General features: G+C 47.3%; 2 protein-coding genes and 1 long non-coding RNA gene across 11 annotated transcripts in view; 2 read left to right on the top strand and 1 right to left on the bottom strand.

Moving 5' to 3' along the window:
- Positions 1-1,260: 1,260 nt before the first annotated feature.
- Positions 1,261-11,825, bottom strand: USP30 (ubiquitin specific peptidase 30). Of its 4 annotated transcripts, none has more exons than XM_086856077.1 (13): positions 11,684-11,825; positions 11,114-11,223; positions 10,412-10,597; positions 9,746-9,849; positions 8,799-8,897; positions 8,051-8,093; positions 7,715-7,809; positions 7,021-7,080; positions 5,912-5,998; positions 5,359-5,439; positions 4,350-4,569; positions 3,672-3,792; positions 1,261-2,828 (listed from the first exon to the last, which is right to left on the bottom strand). In XM_086856077.1, exons 2-13 carry the CDS (start codon positions 11,211-11,213, stop codon positions 2,603-2,605), a joined length of 1,422 nt encoding a protein of 473 aa, XP_086712203.1. In that variant the 5' UTR covers positions 11,214-11,223; positions 11,684-11,825; the 3' UTR covers positions 1,261-2,602. The 4 variants fall into 4 exon arrangements, with proteins under 4 accessions (XP_086712203.1, XP_086712205.1, XP_086712204.1 ...); XM_086856079.1 differs by having other exon boundaries at positions 11,114-11,256; positions 11,649-11,765; XM_086856078.1 differs by having other exon boundaries at positions 11,114-11,256; positions 11,684-11,736.
- On the top strand, positions 7,365-9,064 carry LOC147649884 (uncharacterized). Its single transcript, XR_015277777.1, has 2 exons — positions 7,365-7,470; positions 8,760-9,064. It is a non-coding gene; the product is annotated as an uncharacterized LOC147649884 (long non-coding RNA).
- Positions 11,770-17,115, top strand: part of SVOP (SV2 related protein) — a 19,421-nt gene continuing 14,075 nt past the window's right edge. For all 6 annotated transcript variants that reach the window (XR_002868148.2, XR_015277774.1, XR_015277773.1 and 3 more), the window contains exons 1-3: positions 11,770-12,772; positions 14,943-15,103; positions 16,306-16,391. Coding sequence is in view for 1 of the 6 variants with exons in the window: in XM_023937398.2 (XP_023793166.1) it covers positions 12,738-12,772; positions 14,943-15,103; positions 16,306-16,391 (282 nt within the window). In the remaining 5 variants the exon portion in view is untranslated. The remainder of the gene's footprint in view (positions 12,773-14,942; positions 15,104-16,305; positions 16,392-17,115) is intronic.

The raw sequence follows: 17,115 nt of genomic DNA, 5'->3' as shown, positions 1-17,115 counted from the left end.
GATGAGTACCAGCATTTGAGACTTCTGGCTGCATGGAGCCCTCCCAGAGGGGGAGGTTTGGGCTGGAAAACAGATCCCAGTGACCTCCAGAGGGGGAGGTTTGGGCTGGAAAACAGATCCCAGTGACCTCCAGAGGGGGAGGTTTGGCTGGAAAACATCCCAGTGACCTCCAGAGGGGGAGGTTTGGGCTGGAAAACAGATCCCAGTGACCTCCAGGGAAGGAGGATGAGCTCCCAAAGCCCTGCACAGATCCTCAGCTCACAGGGGGCTGGGAAGATCTGGCACAGCTCAGGGCCAGGACTGAGGTGCTGGGCTTTGCTCCCTTCCTTACCTGAGGGTTAAACCAAGCCCATCCACTCCTCCCCACCAGGCAAAGCCAGAAAAAAGGCTCAGCCCTCCCCTTGATAGCCCTTGAGGAAGATCCAGAGTCAACCCACAGCCCAGGGAAACAGCTCTTGGCAAAAGAAAACCTGGCTGTGCAGGAAGAGCTGACTTTGTCCCTGTCCCAGCTGCCACATTTCAGCTTTCAGTCCATAGTGTGCGTGTCCTCTGCCCCTCCTCCAGCACAACTGAGCCAAGGGGCTGCTCAGCTGAGCTCCCAAATCCAGGGAAACCCCCCAGGCAGAGTGGTGAGCGTGGATAATGCAGGACAGCCACTGCTGGCACTGGAAATGGTTCCAGTTCTGAGGTGCAGGGGCGGATCTGCTGCAGGGAGATGTTGGGGTGATGGTTTTAGGTGGCTCCCAGTAGGGAGGGCTGGCTCCTTCTCCAGCTCTGGCAGCTCTGCCTTCAATGGCCAGAGCAAATTTTTGGCATTTTGCATCCTTGAAGGTTGGTTTGGTTGGTTTTTTTTTTGTTAGTTCTCTTGGTTTTCTCTTACTTAAAACAGGTTAAAACCAAACTACTGCTCATGCAGCACAGCCAGGAACCAGGACCCAGCCCAGCAGTGGATTTATCAATATTTATGTACTATGAGCTTCACCTGGGCCAGGAATTGTGCTCCAGGCTCAGGAATGATGAGTTGTGTAAATAATTTTGCATATCCATTTCACCACTCCTGCTTTGGCTGGTTTGGAGCCTCTCCTGAGGAAGTGTGAACACCCCCGAGCTTTGGGCAGCACTATGAATTCATGAGGTACAAAGTTGCCCTAAAAAAAAAAACTATTTAAGACAGTTGTTATTTGAAAACTTCACACTGAAAAAAGCTTGTCTGATGAGAGATTTTTTCTCCTCCAAGCTTATAAGGACAGAAAAGAGCTAAAAACAACCTACATATTTTATTCCTGGTCATTTAAAAGCAGACTTTGAAAGGAGGATTTTTGCTGCTTCTCACTCTGGGCTTTGGGATTTTTTTTTTTAATTTGCTTTTTTTTTTTTTTTTATACATCAAACAATCCAGAGCAGCAGAATTCCCCTTATTTCTATTTACATGGCAGCCTGGAGCTGATGCAGGACTCCCAGATTTCTTCATGAGACCAGTAAGTGCCCACCAGTCCTGGCCCTGTTGTTTATATTCCATTTAACAAGACCAGGGGCTGCTCTACAGCTCAGCTGCAAGCCAGGAGCGTGGATCCCAGTGCTGGGAATAGCAATCCATAATAGAATTCCAGCAATCAAATGGGAAGGGCAAGTCTAGAACAATGACAGCAGCTTGGAAATCACAGCATTAAAAGTTGTAGTGGATGCTACAAAACAACTGGATTCAACAGTGCTGAAGGAAATGACAACACTGAGCACTAGCAAACACTTCCATGTGCTGATTCCAGCTATATTCCAAAGGTATGGAGCAATAAATTAAGGTTTCAACTCTTAATAGATACAAAATTATCTCCTGGATAAAGCAATTTAAATCAGGAGAAGGACTTTATAAAGAAGGGGCAGTGGGAGGAAAATCGTGTGAACAGGGAAATCTTTTGGATCGGGGCCGTTTGTGGAGATGCCTTGATAGGTCAGGAGAAATGTGATTCCATGGGTTCATCCTGTGGCTGTGAGGCATTCCCAGGACACGGTGGGCATGCAGAGGGCTGGGCCAGTGGCAATGCAGCTGTTCAGGGAAGCTCAAGGCACTTTGTGTCTTAAATCATGGCCAACAGCAGCTTCCCCTCGCCCCCTCCCAGGGCTCCCCACTAGGAAACATTGGGAATAGAGCCTTGGGATAAAATCCCTGCCTGGCAGACAAAGGCTCCCCAACACACGCTCGGGGCTGGACATTGGAACAGCTCCAGGAATTTTGGTACAAAACACAATTCCCAGCCATTGCCACAGGGAATGGGGCTGGTGCATAATGGAGGTGCCAGGGGAGGGATTGGGATGGGCTCTTCAACAGCAGCTTGACATCACAACCCCTCTCCAGGCCCTGGGGAAACGAAATGCGTGGGATAAAGCATCTCCCTGGGAAAAGGACACAGAACAGAGCCTTGGGACAAGGCAGGAAAACGCTTCTCAACACACACCCGGGGCTGCACGGGCTGGGACAGCGGGATTTGGGTACAAACCCCAATTCCCAGCTGCTCCCACGGGGAAGGGAGCCTGGGGAGAGGGGGAGGTTTGCATAACGGAGAGGCGCGATCCGAGGGCTCGGGATGATGCCGGCGCTCCCGGCTCAGCTCTGGGGCTGGGCCCGGCCGTGCACGCGCTCGTAGAACAGCAGGTAGGCGCTGGCAGCCAGCACCTCGTGCAGGCTGGCCCTGCGCACGGATTCGTCCGAGATCCAGAGCCACTGGCTGCCGCGGGCGCCCGGCGCGCGCCGGAAGGTGACGAAGTGTCCCGAGTGCATGTCCCCGTGGTGCACCACCACGGCCATCAGGCGGTACAGGTACAGCGGGGCCCTGCGGGGACACGGGTCAGCCCGGCCACGCACCACAGCACACGCACAGTTCCTGCCTGGAGCAAGGCTGGGGCTCCCTGAGGGGAATTGCCGTGGAGGGAAGGTGGGTGGAATGTGGATCTAGTGGAAGATGTCCCTGCACGGTGGTGGGATGGGATCTCCAAGTTCCCGTCCAACCCAAACCGTTCTGTGATCCAAACTGCTTTTTTCCTGCTGCTCCATCCCCTGGAAGTGTCCAAGGACAGGTTGGATGGGGTTTGGAGCAACCTGGGATAGTGGAAGGTGCCCATAGCAGGGGTGGATGATCTCCAAGTCTCCTCTCAACCCAAACCATTCTGGGATTATGGGATTCAAAGCTGCTGCTCCATCCCTGGACGTACTCAAGCACAAGGCTGGATGGGGTTTGGAGAGACCTGGGATAGTGGAAGGTGTCCCTGCCCATGGGAAGAGGACTGCACTGGATGGTTCCCTACCAACCCAAACCATCCTGGAATTCTATGTAAAAGAAGCCCCAAGGGTGGAATCACTGCAGTTGCAACATCTGAGAAAAAAAACCAAACCCCTGTGGGTTTCTTACAACCATTTGAAAATGAAGGAAAGGCTAGAGGAAGCCAGCAGCAGTGAGATTATGGCTGTGCAGAAGGATTTACTGCACCATGAACCAGCGGAAGGCGATCTTGAGTTTTGCTTTCAACTTGCCCCACTGCCTTTCCCAGGACTAAAAATCACCCAAGAGACAAGCACAGGAGCTGGGACAAAGGTTACATTCTGTGAGGAGGACAGAAGAAAGGGAGGCAATTTGAAGGACAGAAATGAAGAGGGAAGGTACAAATCTCTAACTTACCTGCACTCAGGGAATGCAGCAAGTGGGAAAGCTCCTGGGGACATTAAAAATGAGGAAGTGGAGGAGGAAGAGGAGGCACCATTCATGAAGAGAGGCTTGGTACCAGCTGGTTGTTCTGCATCTGCCAGAGGAAGGAGAAATGCAGGGATTTAACTTTAATGCTAAGAACAGCACCCCTGCTCCTGCAGTGCCTTTCATCATGGGAGATTTTTATTGATTTTAATTGCCAAAGGCAATAGATATTTTATTCAAATTCATTTTACATGAATATGGAAATGCCCCCATGTCCAAAATCCCAACCAAAGGAATACTGAGATGCCTAAGGACACACCAAAACTGATTTTGATGAATTCACCATTCCCAGGATTCCTTCTCTGCTTGTCCTGAAATCCCCAACAAGAAGAACACTGACACAACCCAAGTTCAACACACTTTTGGACATAAAATATATGAATTCTGTGCTGTGTTTTGTAATTTTTATTTTTTTTTAATATATATATTTAGCAGGATCAAAATGAAATTATCCAAACTGAACTGTAAATTTGGGAATGGCAAAGGGATTTCTGTCCTCTTTGCAGAGCCCCACATCAAGATGCTGCTCATGGCTTGATCCTACAGAGAGTGTTTGATCCCTGAAATGCAGAAAGAGCTGAACTATTTTATTGGCAAAGGAGGTACCTGAAGGTTTCCCTGCTCTCCCATCCTTTATTCCAGGGGTTATCTCCTCAGAGTTTTTCTGGCTGAGCTGTTCCTGGCTGGATTTGGGCCCAGGAACCCGATATTTGTAGATGTCCATGACCAGGAACTCGTTGAACTGGACGTGTTCGTGTCTCTTCAGGGGAGTGCCCTGGTTTGACCAGCTCAGCCTTTGCAGGTGGATGCACAAACACTGGGGCAGCTTCAGGAATGAGTTCAGGAAAGGAGAATCCACATTTTGCATGGAAAGAAACAGGTGGTAAGTCCAGGGAATAAGGAAATGCATTTCCCTTATCTCTGTGTAAGCTCAGTGGCAACAATGACCTTAAAATTTGACAATAATTCTTGTGAGATTCCTGGTATCTCCTAATCCCCAATAATTAATGGCTTTGCACAGGGGAAAACCAAAAACATTAAGTGTTATAAAGAGCAGAAATTCAAAATCATTGCTGCAGCAAGAAGTACATTATTATTATTATTATTATTATTATTATTATTATTATTATTATTATTATCATCTGAGGCTTTTAATTACACAAAAGTGCCATGTTGGCCTTTGTATGACAAGATTACAGAGAAAAAAAATGAGTTTCCTCATAGAAACCACACCTGATGTTTACTCACCAGCTGTATTTAGAATATTTTAATTTCTCTGAAATGTGGAATTGCTGAAGATGCTACAAACTCTGTAAATATAAATCAATTTGCTCACCGAAGAATTAATGTAAAATCTAAGAAATGCCACTGAGCCAAACTCACATTTAAATGTTTTGCTAAATAACAGGAGAATAATCACATCCTTTAAGTGTTTAATGTTTGATATTTTGCTGACCTGAGGCCTCAATGCCCACAGATTATTTGCCAGGTGAGCTTACCTTGAAAAGTAAAACATTTGTGGTGTAAATAGCAAGAAATGGACACAACCAGCTCAAAGAGAGAAGTTACTACGTGACAAGATTTAGGAAATTTGGAGGGGTTTTTTTTGCCTCACCTTTCCTAACTTTAATTGCTTAACAAACGTCGTTCTCTGGTTTTCTATGCTCTGTCCATTCAGAATTCCTTCTGCCTGGATCTGGAATGAAAAGGGGGAGTAATTAACAGGAGCAATTAATTGTCTGTTTTATGATCAGTGCATTAATTACACCCAGGGAAGCTCTTCAGAATTCCTAAAGGATCCTAAGGACCAAAATTCTAAACCAAAATCAAGCAGAAATGAGCATTTAGAGAACTCCGTTCACTCAGAACTGCACTCCTTCACCTCTTCTGTTGATTTTTAAACAATACCAGAGTAAAATAAAAATATCCCTGGAGATACCTGGCAACTACAGAATAAAATATTTGTAGATTTGGTAACAGCAGTAGTCAGTAAAGCCTCAAATATTCTGTGAGGTAACAGCTCCTTGTTAAATATCTGAAATCCCAGAGGCTTTCCCCAAGTCCTGAAGAAAAAGGAGGTGGAAAGTGAAGCCAGGATTGTGTCAGCAGGCTCAAAACTGAGCAGGGAGGTGACAGGAATTAAAGTGACAGGAATCAAAGGGACCTACTTTGGTGCAGTTGTCACACACAACATCCTTCACAGACTCAGAGGAGATGAAGTGATGGAGGCAGTGGTCCAGTGTCATGGGACGACCCTGAGTGCCAAGAAAAGCCAGAATTATTTGCAGGAATTTTAGGGTGCATTCCGCTGGATTTTGGGAATGGATTTTGAAGGATTTCTTCCATAGAAAAACTACAGAACTGCAGATTTATTTCATGAAAGAACTGACTAAATGGGTGACGATGGAACTGTGGGGATCTTCCCTTAGGCTGGAGTAAACATGGAAAACTTTACAGCCTTTTGATAACAACAGCAGTGATTCCACGTGTGAGCCCTTCAGTGGGGTTTTAAAGCACAGATTCCTGTCCTGTTCCTATTTATCTCTCATTCCAGCACTTCAGGGCTCACTTTATGCTCTCTGGCCCTCTCCATAGGAGATATACAGCTTTTAATGGAATTTAGGCCTCCTTCCTGCCCTCCCTCATATCCTGCCCTGTCAAAGATTGGATAAAACAAAACACAAAGAGCAGAAGATGTGTCTGAATCCCAATCCTGGCTCTCCAGGAGGGCACTCTGCAAGTAGGAATCACAATTTTCATGAGTACAAGCAGCAGTGGAAAGAAATCACTACCAGACACTACCATAACAAACTCTTACAGTCCAAAAATATCCTGCAGATGTTGCCCCCAAAAAGTCCACAATGTTTTGTCATTTGAAGTTTTTCAGAGGCAGAAAGAAATGGAAACAATTCCCAGTTGAAATCACCAGCTGGAAAAGCCTGGATGGGGTAAGGTGTGACCTGCCAGGGGAACCCCAATTGAAAAATCACCTTCCCAGGATGGGAAGCAGCCCTTGGGAAGTGACCTGGGCTCTTCAAATTCCAAAGGAAAGACCAAATCCTCCACCAGGAGAAACAGAAAGCTCTGGTGGCGTCACCAAGTTCCGTTTGTTGGATTCATCAGAACCTGGCACCACCCGTTAGGGAGAAGGTCCTGCAGCAGCACAGGATTATTAAAGAGCAGGAAAATCAAGTCCTAAAATAGTTCTGAATGCCCTGTGCAGCTGGGAAAGGCCCTGGGAAGGGCAGGATGGATGAGGGAGCAGTGGGATACGTACCCACACAGCCGCTGGAATGCTCAGGGAGAGGCTGTCGAAGGTGTCGAACCTCACAGGGCTCTGCAAGAGAACATTCCAGAGCCAGGATTTCTGCCAGTGCCCAAAAAATCCAACTCTCCCAAAATGACCTTGTTCCCCCTGCTGTCCATAATTCCCTGGTGGAACAGGATTCAAACCCCCCAAGGTTCCCAGCTGTGCCAGGGAACACCAGGAATGTTCTGCTCGGCCTCCTCCTGTTCACTCCAATTTGTCTGCAAGGTTTTGGGAAATAAAATACAAATGTTCTCTTGGTTTGGGCTATAAATTAGGTTTATTTTCTGTATTTCTTTTTTTCCTTTATCCAGGTTATCTTCATCTCTTTACTTGGGATAACTGGACTTTAAAGTGCCTCTGCAAAATGTGTGGAATGAGCAGCAAGTTCTAAACTCACCCATGTGAGTGGATTTTCAGGTAATATTATTAACTAATTAATTGTTAATTCTGCAAGAGAGTAAACCATCAATTATTCTGTTCTGTGAGGCAGTTGTTACCCCCAAAATGTGCATCACATGAATTTTTTTAGCCCATTTAGGGATAAATCCTTGCTCATGACCAAGGGATGACAGTTCCAGGATGCACTCTGAGTGCTGGAAATCCCTTCTCACATGACACAGATATTAATAATAATAATATAAAATATTATCTGTTTCCACACCTGGTGCTCACAGTGTTTGCAGACCATGTTGCTGGTCAGCCTTCCATGGAAAGGGTGCTGAGATTTCCAGTTGCTGGTCACAGGAGGAAGAGAGCCTGCAACACAAAAATTGTCCTCGGATTTTCCCATCCGTCCACTTTCATCACTCCAATCCCAAGTTTTTGCCCTGCAGTAACAAAATTAATGCTTCCAAAGCACATTTTTGTCCCAGTGATTAATAATTAATGGAGGATTATTTATATTTTTGACTTCTAATTCAGTTTAGTACAATTAAAATTATAATAAACAAAACTATCCTATGAATATTCAGAATATCCAGAAGGGATAAAATCCTACCTCTTGTCCTGCAGCTTATTTGCTTTTGGGTTATTTCTGGTTGCTACAGAAAGAGATAAAAACATTTCATTAACCCTGCCTCAGCAACACAGAAAAGATTTAGAAATTTAATACATGAAGTATTAAATGTGTTCCTATTTCATCCCTAATTGGCTTTTCTGGCATTAGAAAAATTGTGGGAATCTCAGTGGCTCTTTATATTTGAAGAACAAAAAAAAACCTGGTACAAAATAAATTTGTAATTGACAGTTACTCATAAAAGGAATCATTAACCTGCAGAATTCTCTGCTTCAGAACACTAAAATAGGAGATTTTGTCCTTTTTTTTTGTCTGTATTTTAGGCAAAACCAGATATTTTAAATCTGCATCAGTGTATCAGCAAGCTGGAGAATAAAATCAATTTTACCTCCATCAAACTCTTCCAGAAATACCCTTTTTGCAGTTTTCAACCCTTTTTCAGGTGGGAACTAGAGATCAGAGTAACTGCCTGGAGGGACTGATTTAAATCCCTACATGCCATGGATTTAGGGTGCAAAACCCCTCAGGAAATCAGGAACACTGAAAATTCAAAGCTATTTTCTTTGTAAAACCCGAGAATTCTTTAAATTCGACTTATTGATGAGTTCCTATCAAAGGATTAAAGAACAGCTTTGGGAACAGAATCAAAATATCCTAAACACTGACACTTTCTGCTTGGGAATGTGGGCAGATCCCAGGAATTTCTGCTAAGGAAATGAAGAGGGATCACCTCCAGGGAATGCACATCAAACAGATGGGTCACACGGGGCTGCCGATCCCGTTCGTCCTCCAGGGAAGAGGTCAGGACATGGAACAGCTCATGGGCGTCCTAAAAATGGATTCAGAACCAAGAGACATCAAGAAAACATTCCAGGAGGGCTGGAATTTCACAGGAAATTAAGGAAAAATTACAGCTCAGAGCCTGGATTTATATTTATAAACATGAGTACACAATAAATATAATATACAATAAAGCATATCAATCACAATATTAAATATATTTGTTATTATATATTTGTATATAATATTATAATATTTATTATAAATATATTTATTATAATTCTATATTTTTATATATTGCATTATATATTTATTATAATTATTATATTTGTGTTAGTATTGAATATATTTGTGCCCAAAAGCCTCCTAACAGCACAAGGCACTAAAGACATCCTGGGCCATATGAACTCACAAGGAACTAAAACTCTTGGGAGTAAAAAGTACTTCCAAATGAATTCCCAGATCCCTGTTTTCCTCAATTTCGAGGGAAACATAATTGAAATCTATCCTTGGAAATCAGGAATATAGTTTAGGAGTGGGGATAATTGATGGAGTGCATTGGAAATACTAAAAAGAATTGGTAATCATTAGGATTACTGAAAAGATTGGAAATCTGGAGTCCATCCCTGGGAGCAGAGCACAGATCCATTATCCATAGGGAAATCAGGGCTGGATCTGCTCAGGTTTAATATTCCTGGCCCTGTTGGTGATGACAAGGTTTGGAAGCAGCCAGGAATTCCCTGAGGAATATCCTAGCACATTGAAAGCCCCATTCCCAACCTGTGGATGTTTTCCACCACTTTTTGGAAGCAGGATTCAGATCTGACAGCTCCAGCTCTGGGGGATCCCAGCCCAAGGGGGAACAGCGGGGATTTTCCCAAATTCCTGCGCTCTCACCTGCTCCTCAAAGGAGGAGATCTGCCACCTGTTCATCCTCAGCACCTCCAGCAGGCAGCTGGCATCCAGGACATCATCCTCTGTCACCTCCTGGCAGGATAAAGCTGGAGAAGGGAATGCAGGATTGTCAGGAGGAGCCAAAAATGGGTGAAAATCCAACAGGGCTAAAGCACCACCAGCCTCACACCACAGGAACATCCCAAGGCAGAACTTCCAAGGGATTTCCTTTAAAAACAACCCTGTGAGGGAAGCTAGGGGATCACTTGAGGGGGTCAGAGATTAATTTAGCCCAGAAATGAATCACCTTGAGCTTCAAATCTTTAATAATTTTACCCAAAACCTTGCAAAGTGTGGTTGATTAGTCCTAGTTTTTTGGGAAAATAGTAAGCTTGGGAAAACAAACAAAATAAAAAACCAAAAACAAACAAACAAAAGCTGAATTTATTTGCTAATGATTTTTTTATAGAATTCTAAATTTCTTGAATTTGATGGAATTCAACCCTTCTGTGAAAAGTGGCTGAGCTTTGGCCAAGGGGTTGGAAATTACAGAGGGAAATAAAATAGAGAATAGAAACAACACGAGCTTCTTTCTTTGGGAGAAGAGGCTGAAAATGACAACATTTCTCCTCCAGTATTTTATCCCACAACAGGAAAATGTCTCAGTACCTCTCAGGAGCTGCAGCAAAGTCACTGACAGGTGTTGCTGATGTTCCTGGGATTTCTCCTGCTCTGTCCTGTACTGTGCTGTGAACTCCTCCAGCCATCTGATGAAGGAGGGGCAGGAGGACAAGCCCTGGAGCAGGGAATTCATGAAACAAGTGTTGCCCAGGTTCAGGAGGCCCGGGACAAGCCCTGCAAAGAGAATTACAAGAGTTTACACCACGAAATCCAGGGAAAACATCCTGTTTCAATAGGAATGCTGTGTAATTACAGAAAAAAAAAAAAAATAGCTCTTTAGTTTAAGTGGGGATCAGTTAACAGTTTTTGGTATTTCAGTTGATTTTTGGTCTTTCACAGAATCCCAGAATGGTTTGGAAGGGATCTTTGGAGATCATCCCTGCCATGGGCAGGGAACACCTTCCACTGTCCCAGGCTGCTCCAAGCCCCGTCCAGCCTGGCCTTGGACACTTCCAGGCATGGGACAGACCCCGAGAAGCTGTGCCAGAGCCTCCCACCCTCCCAGCGAAGAATTCCTTCCCAAAATCCCACCCCACCCTGCCCGCTGGCAGCGGGAAATACCAATAGCTGCTCTCGCAGCGTTGAGGCCAGCTGGAAAAACGGGACAAAGCACATGCCGGGGTTGGAAAAACGGGATAAAGCACATGCCGGGGTTGTTCCCGGTGCTGGCAGCCCCAAGCCCTCCGGTACCTCTCCGGCGCCGCTTCCTGCCGGTGATGGGGCCCCACAGGACGTAAATGCCGGCCGCCAGCGCCGCCGCCGCGCCCCCCAGCACCCCCCAGCTCCTCATGGCTCGGTGCCTGCGACGGGAGAAGCGGGAACAGGGTCAGGAGCTGCGGGAACAGGGTCAGGAGCTGCGGCAAGCGGGAGAGCCGCGGGTGCCCGGCCTGCCCCGGGGAACCGGAGCGCAAAGGGAAGGGGGAAAGGGGAAGGGGGATGTGGGGAACGGAGCGGGGAAAAGGGCAGGGAAGAAGGGAAGAAGGAAAGGGAAAGGGAGAAGGGAAAGGAAGAAAGGAAGATGGGAAAGGAAGGGGGAAAGGGAAATGAAGAAAGTGAGGGGACAAGGGAAAGGAGGAAAGGAAGCGCTCGGCCGAGGGTTCGCCCCCGACCAACGCGAGCCCCCCGCCCGCCCTCCCCTCAGACCCGGCCCCCTCCCGGCTCATCCCGAGCCTCTTCCCGCTCCACCCCGACCCTTTCCTGTGACAGCCGAGCCCTCCCCTCGGACCTGGCCCCCTCCCCCGCCCGCAGCAGCCGCCGCACCGGCCCGTCCGCCAGCATGGCCGCGCCGGAACGCGGGCGCGCGGGCGGGAGGCGCCGTGGGGACGGCAGGAGCGTGCGGACCGGCCGGGCGGCGGCGCCGGAAGTGGTTCGGGGGGGCCCGGTTATGGCGGGGACCGGTCCTGGCGGCGGGCGGTACCGGGGCGGTACCGGGGGCGGGCCTGGGGCGGTACCGGGGGCGGGCCCGTAGCGGTGTGAGCGGCCTGTAGCGGGGGTAACGCGCCTGTTCCGGCTGTGACACCCGCTGTGGTGGGAATCCCCGGGGGTCACGGGCCGGTCCCGCTGTGCCGCGAATCCCCGCGCTGCCCGCCCCTCACAGCCCGCCCCTCACAGCCCGCCCGAGGCCGTGGCGCTGAAAACCAGTGGCACATTCCAGTCCCGGCCGCTGCAGAGGCGGTTTAGCTGGGATACTGAGGATATTGAGGGCAAATCCTCCTGTAAAAGTTGTCCAGCCCTGGCAGCGCTGCCCGGGGCAGGGGCGGGTCCCGGCCCGGCCGTTCCCGGTCCCGGTGGCTGTGACGCTCGGGGACACGGCGCTGCTGGCCTCGGCCGGGCTCGGGGGATTTTCCCGGCTCAGCCGCTCCCCGGCCCGAGCCGAGCCCGCGGGGCAGGAGCGGCTGCGGCCCCGCTCGGGGCAATGGGGGAAGCGCGGCTGAGCCGGGCCCAGCCGAGCCGAGCTGAGCCGAGCCAAACCCCGCTGAGCTGAACTAAACTAGTCCGGGTGGGCTGAGCCGAGCCGAGCTGAGCCCAGCTGAGCTAAACCCAGCCGTGCTGAGCTGAGCCCGGCTGAGCCAAACCATGCTGAGCTGAGCTGTGCCAAAGCAGCCGAGCCAGGCTGAGCCCGGCCGAGCCGAGCCGAGCCAGGCTGAGCCCGGCCGAGCCGAGCGGGTGCGCACGGGCCGGCGGTTCCTGCGGAGCTGTCCAGCCTCTCCAGCCTCTCCAGCCCTTCCAGCCCTTCCAGCCGCTCCATCCCGCATCCCGAGCCCGCATCCCGAGCCCGCCATGCGGGAGCGATGAGCGCAGCCGCCGCCCGGCCATGGAGGAGGATTTGTTCCAGCTGAAGCAGCTGCCGTGAGTAGCTCCGGGGGGGCTCCAGCCCCTCCGGCCGCGGGAATCCCGCCGGGGACCAGGGAATTCTGCCGGGAAGCGGCTCAGGCCCTGGGAAGCAAGGCCATTTTCCCGCTGGAGCTTCCCGGGTGCAGCATCCCGAGGGATGCAGGAGCCGTTTGTTACATAAATTCATCTCGTTTGTTTTTTTCTTGTGGATTTTTTTTTTTTATTATTATTATTATTTTTTTTTCCCTTCTCAGCATGGATTTGGTGGTGCTAAAAAATCAGCAGGGGTTGGGATAAAATCCTGGGAGCTCCAGGAGATTTTGGGATCGCCTTTGCGGGGGGGTTTATCTGTAAATAACGGTGTGCTGGGGAGGTTTTATCTCGCCATCCTCCTCCCTGCCAGGGAGGAATAGCAGAGCAGAACCTGCCCTGCCAAGGTGGGTTTGGGGGGGGACCATCGGCATTCCCAGCGTTTCTGGAAAGCCAAACGCTGCTGCTCAAGGAAAATGCTGATTTTTGCCGGGAACGCTCTGCCTTTGGGATGTGGTTGCTGGATCTGTGCGGAAAAAAAAAAACCAAACCGGCCCCAAACCCGATAAAATCTTTGGTGCCTTTAACCCCAGGAATTCCTTCTTTTTTTCCCTCAATTCCAAATGCCTGCTTTAAAACCAACCTCGTTTTTCCTAATGCTCCATTCTCCGGTGTTTTGCAACATATTCCTATTTATAAATCATGGGCTCTGCAAGGCAGGGAATGAATGTTTCAAGTTGGTGTTAAATATTCATGAGCTCGTGTCAATGACAGAGCACCCTGTCCCATAACATTCCTGATAAGTTGGGAAAACAGACATGAACTCCAGCTCTTTTCCAGCCCTCAGTTAGGATGCCTTCAGCTTGTCAGGGAAAAGAATCAGGGGTTATTTTATCAAGAATTTCCCCCCATTTTTAAGAACAAAACCTGGGAATATGTTCCGAAGTCCCTTCCAGTGCAGGTGTTTTGGTGCTGTGAGATTTTGCAAATAAATGCAGCAGCTCCCTGAGATGTCCCAGATGTGAAAAATTTGGCAAGTATGGAAGAGAAATTATCCCTGTGGAGTTTTTTCCCTCTGTTTGTATCAGTTTGTTTCACATATCCCTAAATTATACACCTATATTTTTATTTTCTGTGCTGAGGAATGTGGCAATCCCTGCCTGGACTTGTGATTCTCAGCTTTTGTAGGAACCATCACCTCCAAAGCTGGAATGATCTTTAAGGCCCCTCCCTGTGATTCTGTGATTATTTAATCTATTTCCCAAACTATTTCACTTAAATCCAAGGGATTTTCACTTTCCAAGGGGGAAAAGCTCTGCTGTGCTGCAGATAAAGTTTGGGGGATCTGTTCCCAAATCTTTGGCCACAGAAAACTTCATAGATGGGAAAAGAATCTTCTCTGTGGGAAGGGAGCAAATCCCTCTGACCAAAACATCAAAGCTGTGTCAATTTAGCAAATTCTGGTTTTCCATTATAATGTCCACAGATATTCCATAAATGACAAGATATTAAATAATTCTGTTTCAGATGAAAGCAGAGTCACAGAATCATCATCCTGATGGAAAGAAATACATCCATTCCCTGAATGAGCTCAGTAATTGTATTTCACTAAATAATATAAAATATTGAATATATTAATATATTAACTATATATGATATCATTATATTAATATATTACTATAATATATTAATTAATAGAAATATATTATGTATATTAAATATATAAAATATAAATAATATTTCCAATTCGGGTACATTTCATGAGCTTCACTTCTAATCACAAAAACAACTCAGAAAATGGAATTTGAGTGCTTTCTGCCAGGACAAAACCCTGAAATGCAGTGACACAGCAATGCCTAATTCCAATGAAATCCAGGCACACAAAACATGGATCTCATTAAATATGCATCATTCCATCATATTTTTATGACCTCTGTGGTTTTATAACTTTGTGGATAGCACAACAACAGCCCCTGTGTCCAAATTCCATCCCAGTGTTGGATACCTGAAACCACATCCAAACACAAATCCCAGCATTTCCAGTGGGGAATGGAGACAGAGAATGAGGAAAAACCTTGATGAAACAGCGCTTCAAGACTCGCCAAACCCAGCTGCCAGCTCCTGGAGGGATCCATCCCGTTTTCTCTGGTTCCAGGGTGGTGAAGTTCCGCCGCACGGGGGAGAGCTCGAGGTCGGAGGAGGATGGAATTTCGGGAGAGCACGAGGTGCAGATCGAGGGGGTGAGGACGGAGCTGGAGCCCGTGGAGCTGGGGGATGGAGCTGCAGTGCCCAAGGAATTCGCCAACCCCACGGATGGTGAGCAGGACTCTTGTTTTCCTGCGAGGAGAAGGTTGTGGAGAAAGGTGGGATCTCTTCATCCCTGTCGGGCTGGGTACAGGGGGTTTGGAGAAGTTAAGGATCCCCAGGTAACAAGAATTACTCAGGGAAACTCTGTTAGACCTGAAAATCGTGGTTTGATCAGGCCATTCCCTGTGGGATGCTCTCTGTGCTCCTTGTCGTGTCCCCAGTGCTGGATACTCCTCTTGGGGAGTTGTGGATCCAGCTGCCACCCGCTGTTCCACACTGGAATTTCCCTCTGGAGCTGCTCAGAGCTCCTGGAGCAGCTACACCTGGCTCTCCTTCAAGGCTGAGATGAATCTGCAGAGTTCTTGCCTCCTCTTTTCCTAGAGGACAACAGGAATGTCCATCTCAGTTCCTGCCTGGAGACATCACTGCTTTAGGAGGGATGAGAAATATTGGGCTGGTCTTAGCACAGTGTGGAAATTTGTTATTAATCTTGTTTCTGAACATCTCTGCTGTGCTTTACCCCTTGGATTTTGTTTGATTTCCTCCTGGTTTGTTGTTGTGGGGATCTCACAGCTCTGAGCCAAAGCTTTTTCTGAGGAATGTCCTTCTCAAACTGATGCAAGTGTTAGAACTGTGAGACTTAAATTGATTTAAACAACTCAAATATCAAAATGTGCTTTTCTTAGTCGTTTCATTTTGCATTTGAGGAATTTGAGACATCTCAGCACCTTCAGCTGGAACAAAATAAAGAGGTCATGGCAGTGAGTGGGAAACAACCAGCAGCATTTTTAACAGAAGCAGGACTTAAGATTTGTGTGTTTTGGAGAAATTATTGATTTAAATAATGAGAAGTTGCATTGAAATATTCCTTGCAGCTCCCAGCACTGCTGTGGGCTGGGGCAGAGCTGTTTCTCCCCACAGAAAGCTGCATTTCAGTGGCTGGAGGAGCCCCTGCCAGGAGGAAGAGGCTGAACATGGGCTGGATTTGTGGGTGCCACGCTGATTTACCTCCACATGATTAAAACATTCCAGGAATAATTAGAATTATTTTGGCTTTGGAGGAACACCGAGATTTTCCCGAGTAGGAATTGTGTAATAGCTAAGTAGCTCTGTTAATATTTGAGATTTCAGCAGATTAACCAATTAATTAGTAATTAAAGCAGAAAATTCTCTCTCAAGGAGGCAATCCACTGGAATTGTTTTCTTTGCAGATACTTTCATGGTGGAAGATGCGGTGGAAGCCATTGGATTTGGGAAGTTCCAGTGGAAGCTCTCTGTCATTACTGGATTGGCCTGGGCAAGTAATTGGGATCAGGATCAGTTCATGATCATCACTTGGAGAATCTCAGGGATTTCAAATAATGGGGGCACAGAGTCTCCAAGCAGATAAATGTACAATAAAGCAGGAATTTCACTGGAAATTCTAAAATAACAGCAGCACTTGTTGTGAGGGGTAATGATGGATTTCTTTGTTTCTGAAGTTCTTATAAATCAGGGTCTGGAAAATTTCGATTCTCCACTTCAATTTGGTTTCAGTGAAAGAGTCTCCAGGCTGCTCCTGCAGAACCTGAGGTTTCCTGCTGTGATTTTGCCACATTCCTCCCATCAGCTGCCATCTCAGTAGTCAGGATTGCTGTAATCTCAGTTTCAGAGGAACAGCAAACCAGCACTTCCACTTTTAACCTTGATATCAATAACAAAAAAGTCTTGGTTTTCCATTTTTCCTGCTCTTTCTGAAGCTCTGTGTCCCACCTCCTGTGGTGTATTTTAGAATCCTGATACCTGGAGCTGTATTTACTGGCTTTTATCCATATAAAAAGCTGAAATCTGCCATGGTTTATATCCTAAACCATCTGGTTTCTAAATCCACCTGGTTTCCAGGTGATCTATGCAAACCCAGGGGTGTTTAAGGGAATAAGTTACAAGATATTAAACAGTCCTGACTGAATCCTTGTGTGAAGGGGCTGAAAGCTGGAATTTGCACTGTGGAAGTGACTGAACCTGTGGCACTGACCAACCAA

Source organism: Cyanistes caeruleus, chromosome 18 (genome assembly GCF_971803275.1).
Source record: "Cyanistes caeruleus chromosome 18, bCyaCae1.hap1.1, whole genome shotgun sequence".
Classification (NCBI taxonomy): domain Eukaryota; kingdom Metazoa; phylum Chordata; class Aves; order Passeriformes; family Paridae; genus Cyanistes; species Cyanistes caeruleus.
The sequence above is the reverse complement of the archived record's forward strand: the minus strand, read 5'-3'. Positions and strand labels throughout refer to the sequence as shown.